At 43.3% G+C, this 8001-nt stretch overlaps 1 protein-coding gene across 1 annotated transcript; it reads right to left on the bottom strand.

Moving 5' to 3' along the window:
• Positions 1 to 254: 254 nt before the first annotated feature.
• NPY (neuropeptide Y) lies at positions 255 to 7801 on the bottom strand. Its single transcript, XM_017526998.2, has 4 exons — positions 7684 to 7801; positions 6517 to 6704; positions 2468 to 2548; positions 255 to 457 (listed from the first exon to the last, which is right to left on the bottom strand). Exons 2-4 carry the CDS (start codon positions 6702 to 6704, stop codon positions 433 to 435), a joined length of 294 nt encoding a protein of 97 aa, XP_017382487.1. The 5' UTR covers positions 7684 to 7801; the 3' UTR covers positions 255 to 432.
• Between the last annotated feature and the right edge of the window lie 200 nt (positions 7802 to 8001).

The raw sequence follows: 8001 nt of genomic DNA, 5'->3' as shown, positions 1-8001 counted from the left end.
TTCAAATGCATCTTTATGTTTTACACCAATACACACATACACACACATACTCACACACAGAGCTGATCTTGATTATCATGAATAATCTTATCGTTATATCTTTCATAGCCGCTGTTTTAATATTAGTGAAACAAACCCTGAATCTGCTACTTGAGGGAGACTATAATGACTAATTATTTTCATTAAACTTATTAATAAAGAGTTTAATGAAAACAATCCTCACTATTGTAATAGATTTTTCATTGAGGACGATACACTTTTGAATGCATGATACTTTATTTAAACACACATATATACAACGATGACCAAGGAAAACATTGCAGAATTCAGCACAATGGCTGCATGCATTGGTAGGACGGATGGACTCTCGTTTTACCGGATGAAATATGGGCTGAAAATAGGAAAAGGCCGGAGAGGAAGTTTCATTTTCCATCACCACATTGAAGGGTCTTCAAGCCTGTAAAACATAAGAAGCAAAGCATGTAAGGGAAGCTGCCCAGCTTCCTGAGATGTTAGCAAGGGTGAGACATTTAGCTCTGAAGTGAAAGATGACCAGGAACTGTTGAAAAGTCTCCTGTTGGCATTCTAAATAAGAGGAATATCAGAACGTGATATCAGAATGCAGCTGAGCAGCATTCCATGATGTTGACAGGAGCCTCCCGCAAACCGCAGAGGGAGCATTTTAAAGGCTCTGTATGTATCAAAGGAGCTGAAGAACACCACAATCCTTTGAAAATCAAAATTACAGAAATCACATGAAGCTGTAACAGGAAAGTTACTGTTCCTCAACTCTAAATATGCTTCCTTTTCTTGCCAGATTTATTATGTAGTAAGATTCCAGTTATTAGACTGTAATGAGACCTTTATAATAAAACAGCACTCACAGGCAACTTTAAGACTGTCGGGTTTTGTCTCCTAACTACACATGATGGAGTCTGTCAATCAGGGTGCAATTAATTTTACTTCATGCACTAACTATGTGACCTTGGGCCACAAAACAAAGACAAAAACTAAGGTTCCAAGTAGTTCTGTGTTGTTATTTTTGTAACAGTAAGTAGATATAGCCTACCCTCAAGTTTTCACTGTGACAAACATCATATGCATGCCAGTGAAACATGGAAAGAAATTTACTGCTTAGTATTAAAGACAACCCTCACCAGGCATGGTGGCTCACAACTGTAATTCTAGCACTTTGGCAGGTTGAGAAGGAAGGATCCCTTGAGGCCAGGAGTTCGAGGCTGCATTGAGCTATGATTGCACCACTGCACTACAGCCTGAGTGACAGAGTGAGACCCTGTCGGTGAATAATAATAATAATAATTTTTTAATTAAAAATAGACAATGCTTCCAAATTTTCCACCTGCTTCCGTTGCATTCACTATTTAAGTCTGGGCTGGTTCCTCCAGGGACAGGAGCACTGGAGTTTTATCCCAGTTCAAATCATTGTTTCCTTCAGAGAAAACAAGTCTGACAACTCTATACTAGCACCCTTCATGCTGGAAGGCCATTTCACAAGAGAACTGAGGGAGGAAGTCTCTAGGGAGAACTTGATGGAGAGCCATGACAGTCACACTCACTGAGCAAGTGTTCTAGTGACCTCTTCTGGGGAACTTGGTTCTTGACGTTGTAGAACTGAGTTTAAGGCAGCCAAGCTGCCAAAGATCTGGGTAGACCATGTGCACTATGATCTTACTGTGGTTAAAGACAGGAAGCAAAAACTGAAGAGCCAGGAGGTTATGAAGATGGAAGAGGATCAGGCTCCTCTTCAGCAGCACTCCTTGTCCAGGAGGCACCAGAAAATTTTAGCTCAATGGTTAACACTTAGACATTGGTGGGCACCTCTTTCCAAGACGGACCTCCACTGCAAGAAAGTCCTAAGGCGACAGATAAGTTCCTAAGAATACTGACATTCATTGTGCATTCATTGAATATAATGTATCACTTTGTGACACAAGTTGTACTAAAATATGTCAAAAAGTAATCTGACACACCTAATTTATCTACAGCTTCATATAAAACTGGGAAATTTGGAGTAAAAGCCATGTGGGACATTTCCTGGGACATCTGGACACTCCACATAGTATATAAAAACTATAGATCTTCCCAGACAAGAGATGGACAACTGGTCATTTCAATAAAGCCAGGGACTCACTCTGTGCTCCCCACATTCCAATAATGTTAGAAAATTCTGTATAATTTCTAAATTAAAAGCCAATTATTTTTAACATTGTCAAAGGAACACCAAATGACCTGGTCTAGAAAATGTTACTCCACAGAAGTTTAGAGATTTGCCAATGAGTACATGAAAAGAGAGGTCTCCTCTGCCTGCTTCTTCATCCTCATTTCTTCCCAAATCCCCCCTACTCTAGAAACCCCTGTTGCAATGCCTCCCACCAGGCAGCTGTCTCTGAATTCCCTCTTCTGGGCACCTTGAGCTCTGCAACCATGTCCCCATCACTTGACATACCGAGTTCTGGGAACATTTTCTGTGCTTTCTCTCATCAAAAGGTCTGAAATCAGTGTCTCCGGGCTAGATCGTTTTCCATATCTGGAAAAAAAAAAAAATCTTTTAAGGCAAGTTTGGAATAGGCATAAAAACCTTTAGGAAAAAGGAAGATGGTCTCTTGTTTGGGATATGAAGCCTAAATGTTATTGTCAGTTGTTCATTTGTAACAAGCAATCTAGGTGTATGACGCATATATTATCAGAAACATTATCATAAATATTTCAAATTATGTATATATTTTAACTTTGCTTAAATAAATAATTTAGCAGCTTATTTAAACCCAATCAAAATTCCTAGTCAAATTCTTGCCTTTTTAAATAACCACAAATAATGGATACATACTTTTATAACTAGATGTCAGGAAATTTGAAAACATGGAAGTATGATTGTAAATGTTTTCACAATTTGTTAATTGGCTATTGTTCCGATGATACACAGTGGTTTAAATCTTAACAAGGAGACCAGATGATATTTCAAAGGCAGTCCTAGAAAAAAAAATTAGCAGACTGCCATGTAAGACCCACCTGTGTCTTTGAATCTCAATTTTCTCCTTTGTAAAACAACCTCTGGTTAAATCAGAGTCTTTGTGAACATCCAGTGTGAAATGTGAGTCACAGTGCTTTCAAAGTGATAAAGTGATACACTCATACAAATTACTGCTGTTGAAATGCATCCATTCTTCTGGCTACCAACAGATCCTGGGTCTTATATTTTCCATATTCATTCAAGGTGCCAAAAGCTCAAGCCTTCCCTGATGCTGTGATTTTAACCTCCCTGTAAGTCTAAATGAATCCAACTGGTCCACAGAAATGTTCTTTGTTTGTTTGCTTGTTTTTCTCCTATAGGAAGATATGGGAGATGGGAGAGACAATATGTACAGGAAAGGTTTTGTATACCTGTGAGGGTAGCATGTATGCTCCCCACTCCAGGACGCTGCAAACAGGTCAGACGAGTCTATACCAAATTGCATCTTTTGAAGAGACCACTGGACACCAGTCGCCACTTTGTTTACAGATAAATTAGCCTGATATGGATTGGTTAATAGGTCCAACAGCTGAACAAAACTGGCAGAGGATATGGTCTAATTGCCAAGAACAATTATATCTAAATTTTTTGTAAAGATTTTTTTTTACTGTCCTTTTGTTGAGACTCAAGGGAAGCAAAAACAAAACAACTCCCTGTCCCACTCCCATCATGTGTAAGATTTCCTCAAAGATTTTCTGGAGTTGTGATATTAGAATATAGGCATCTGCTTATACTTATTTATTCTGTCCAACCATTGGTTTTACTAATTGTAAAACTCTAGGGCTCATTTATAAAAACTCATTTATCCTCGTCATTCTCCAGTGAGTAAAAGAACTGCCAACTGTTTTCTTTAATTTACCAGTAAAGAACCTAAATCCGAAATAGTAGGATTTGCAGTAATAATCTAGCATCCAGGACAGCATTGTTCACTCTTCTTCCTTCTTTAATTAATTCTGGATCATCCTTCCTCTCTACGATGCTGTAACTTTCAAAGATTGAGTCCTTAAAGATTCTCAAACCTGGCTGCACATTAGAATCACCTGGGGAGCTTTAACAACACACTCTAAAGCCCAGGCCCCACCGAGAGGGCCTGATTTAATTGGCCAGGGGTGGAACCTAGCATCAGTGTATTTTAAAAGCTCCCCAGATGATTTTAATGTGCAGCCAGGAAGGAGAAACACTAATTAATCTAAGGCTGAGTTTCTCTGGGACTGGCTATTCTGTGTAGTGGGGGCTTCTCTGGGCATGGCAGAATATTTAGTGGCCTCCTAGGCATCTAAACGCCTAGATACCAGCAGTACCCACCTCCAGTTGTGAAAGCCGAAAATGTCTCCAGACACTGCCAAATCACCTGGGGAGCATAAAATCACCCCCAGTTGAGAACCACTGATTTAGGGGAATACATACATAAATTGTAGGATACTCACACTCTAAAATAAGTAATGCAGCTTCCAGAAGTAATGAGCCAGGGGCATACACAGCAAGAGGAATATAAGCACAAATTGAGTGCGGGGGAGGGGGGCATAGGGGTGGAGGGAAAAAAAGATGATATCAGATTACATTTATGCTACATCCACAAATGACCCTGTAATTTTCAGAAACACACAGATCAGTGGGTGTCTGTGGTGAAAAGGAGAAGATGGATGTGCATTAAGAGCCTCTGCTGGTTCCTAAGAAGGAGTTTATGTGAAGATGAGACAGGAAACTCTGCCTCAGAAACCAGCTTATTCCCATCTAAGCTGAATCCCTTGCCATGAAATCCAAGTCCCTTTCCCTTATGTTTTTTCTCATCAAACATTGGAGGTAACACTGCCTGTTGATGGTAGTGACAACCTCTGAAGAAACTCAAAAGAGGACTCCAATTCCATCATCCCTAAAAAAACAGCTTTCAGGAAATGTCCTTAGTTTCATGATTTGTGCAATGGAGATAATTATACTCCTTTCAAAGCTGTGAGGTAAAGACTGAATGAGAAAATGTCTAGGAATCCATTTTAAAATGCTAGAGCCTTATAAATGGTAAAGCTTTATAGCAATCATCTCTGTAAAAATGAGTTCTACTGTATATTATGCTATAACAAAGGGTTTTCTAGAAAAAAACACTTCTTTTTGTTTGTACAAGTTCTCTTTGATCTTCATGATTCCATAGCAAGAATTTGAATCAATTAACTTTGGGAAATGTGGAATATAAAATATTATTGCTTTTTGCTAATTAAAATGGTCATATTTCAAGGAATCACAAACCAATACTATTATGGCATTTTCATGTTTTTCAGATTCTATATAAATTGAGTCTTTTTCAAAAGTTTTTTTAGGATGTTAAATACCTTTTTGATGAAACAGGAAAAAGAAAACTTTATTTTAGAAGTATAAATTCTCCCCCTTTTGAATCCTTTCCAACTACTCTCTGACTTGTAAACAGCAAAACTATGGACTAAATAAATCCCACAATACTTTAAACATATAATTTACGCATATTAACTAACATTAATGCTTCTAAATGGTGTATCCTTTAGATAAGGCCAAATGATTAAAATCATTTAATCTCAGTAATTAATGTAATATGTTAAATGATTTAGAGCTAAGATCAACTAATTTTGAAAAATTGAAATCCTATGTAATTCATAAAATAGTTTGGATTTGATTTTTTCCTTGTCAATGTTGAGAGTGAAAATGTGGCATTTCGTTTTGACTTTCTGAAAGTTCAGAATAAAGTTTACAGTTTCTCAGATTCCATGTAATGCCTGGATTCATCCTAAGGTTACTGGACCAATGTAAGTTTCTTCTTAATGAAATACCAAATGGGTGCTTTCTTTTCAGAATTCACCAGCTATAAAATGGGGAGTCTCTGCATTTTAGATAAACTGTTTTCAGGCTACATCTCTAATTATTGGGACTAGGATTTCCAAGTATGAGACTGAGACTGGAAAAAAAAAACACCCATAATACAGAAAAAAAGAAAATGCCTGCTTGTCTTTTTCTAAATACTGTCATTCAATTAGCCCTGGGCAGGTTGGAAAGTCTGACAATGTCTGTGGAAACCCTGCAGTTTACCCCTTGGTTTGGTTTTCTTTGGTGATGGCTGCTTTTCCTAGACACCTTGCTAGCCTTTCTCCCTACAGCATTTCCCTGGTGCATTCCTGCCCCTTTTACTGGGTACTTTCGAGATTTCTGGACAGGCCCCCACTGCTGTAAGAACCACAACAAACCACAAGAGGCGAGTGAGAGGAGATGACCAGCCTCCCAGCCTGGGGAACCTGATTCTGGGAATCACGACTCTGTGGCTGTAGTTGCACAAACTGGAAGGTACTCACTTTGTGTAGAGTGTGCCCTGCACAAACATTTACCTAGAGCTGACTGTGTGCCTGATACTGTCCCACGCTGGGATAGAGCGAAGGAAAAGAAACCTTCGCGGTCCTCTAACATCCCCTGGGTCTCCTAGTGCGCAGGCACTGCACTCCTGGAGTTCGTCCCGCGGGCGCACTCACCTCTGCCTGGTGATGAGGTTGATGTAGTGTCGCAGCGCCGAGTAGTATCTGGCCATGTCCTCCGCTGGCGCGTCCTCGCCCGGGTTGTCGGGCTTGGAGGGGTACGCCTCGGCCAGCGCACCCAGGCACACGAGCAGGGACAGTGCGAGGGTCAGTCCGGACAGCCCCAGTCGCTTGCAACCTAGCATCTGCGGGCACAGAAGGCTCAATGGACAGGCTTGGGGATTAAGAGGAACCATGCGCCGAACGCCGTCCTCTGCCTCCTGTGCTCCTCCTCCCGCTACCACCCGCGACCCCCAATCCGCTCTCGTCCCTGCCAGGCAGAGAGAACCCAGGCGTGGCTAGCACCATCTTGCGGGCTCAGGGCTCCGTCAGCCCTGGACCTGCTCCTCTGCTCCACCTGAAAACTTTGTGCCACTTCGGTCCAAGTCTCAGGGCCAAGAGGCGCGCAGCGAGAGGCACAGGGTGGGGCCCCCGCCAGTTTAGACACTTTCAATACCGATTTAGAAGTTCCTCCTGCTGGGTTAAAGAATGAACACTTTTCTCTCGTCTTACCCAAACTCTTGTCTGGGAAGAAAACTTTCTTCTCTGTTACTTTTGGTCTGCCTAGCTTCAGGGGATCAACGCTGACGGCAGAGATCACCTCCGGGTGACGACTGCGGTTGGGAAGGGGGAAACAGAATTGCTCCCGAGGCCAGAATTGCTCCAAAGAGATTTGGAGCCCAAGAATCCAGGGAGACAGGGTGTGGGGCTCTCGAGCGCCAGGGATTCCTCACTCCATGGCGCTGCCTGGGAAACCTTCCTACCGCACACCGCTTTCTGGGCCTCCAGGCGGCGACCCGCAAGGAAACATGGCCAGCTGCCTTGGGATAGGGGTCCCAGGTGCTCCCTCCATAGCTACCAAAAGGTAACTCAGAAGAACTGCTCAGCCGGAAGGGCCCGGGAGAAGGGCGGTGGACAATCAGAAGGGACCAGAGGGACAAGTGGAATTTAGACGCCAAAAGGGCTGGTGCGCGTCGGGGCGCGGAGCAGGCACTGTCCAGCGCACAGAGGTTGGGGAGCGCGGCACAACCCTCCCAGGGTCCCAGAGCCGGAGGTTGCGCCTCAAGCAAGTTCAGGGGCGCCCCGTTCGCTCCCACCCCTAGCCAAACAGGTCGTAGCACTCACGGTGGCTGGCCGGCGGGCGTGGCTGGGCGGCAAGTACTCTGCTGCAGAGTGCGCGTCTCTGAGGGGTGAGAGCCGGCAGATGGGGTGCAGACAGCGGGTCGCAACCGGGCTTTTATGGAGCTTCCTCGCCGCAGCAGGAGGGGCCTCGGGCAATCACGCTTGGGTGACTCCCACCCGCCACTTCCCGCCCCCGAGTGGCAAGGGGAGGGGGCTGGAACCGCAGCCACACGAGTGTTGGCTTAGGGAGCCACCCACACCCCAACTCTCCCGCCCTAAGCACTCCTCCGAGTGTGAGGCCTCGAGCGAGGCAGCGCGCTC

This window comes from Cebus imitator, unplaced genomic scaffold (assembly GCF_001604975.1).
Source record: "Cebus imitator isolate Cc_AM_T3 unplaced genomic scaffold, Cebus_imitator-1.0 Scaffold45, whole genome shotgun sequence".
NCBI classification, from domain to species: Eukaryota; Metazoa; Chordata; class Mammalia; order Primates; family Cebidae; genus Cebus; species Cebus imitator.
Note: the sequence above shows the minus strand (reverse complement) of the source record. Positions and strands in the feature narration are given on the sequence as shown.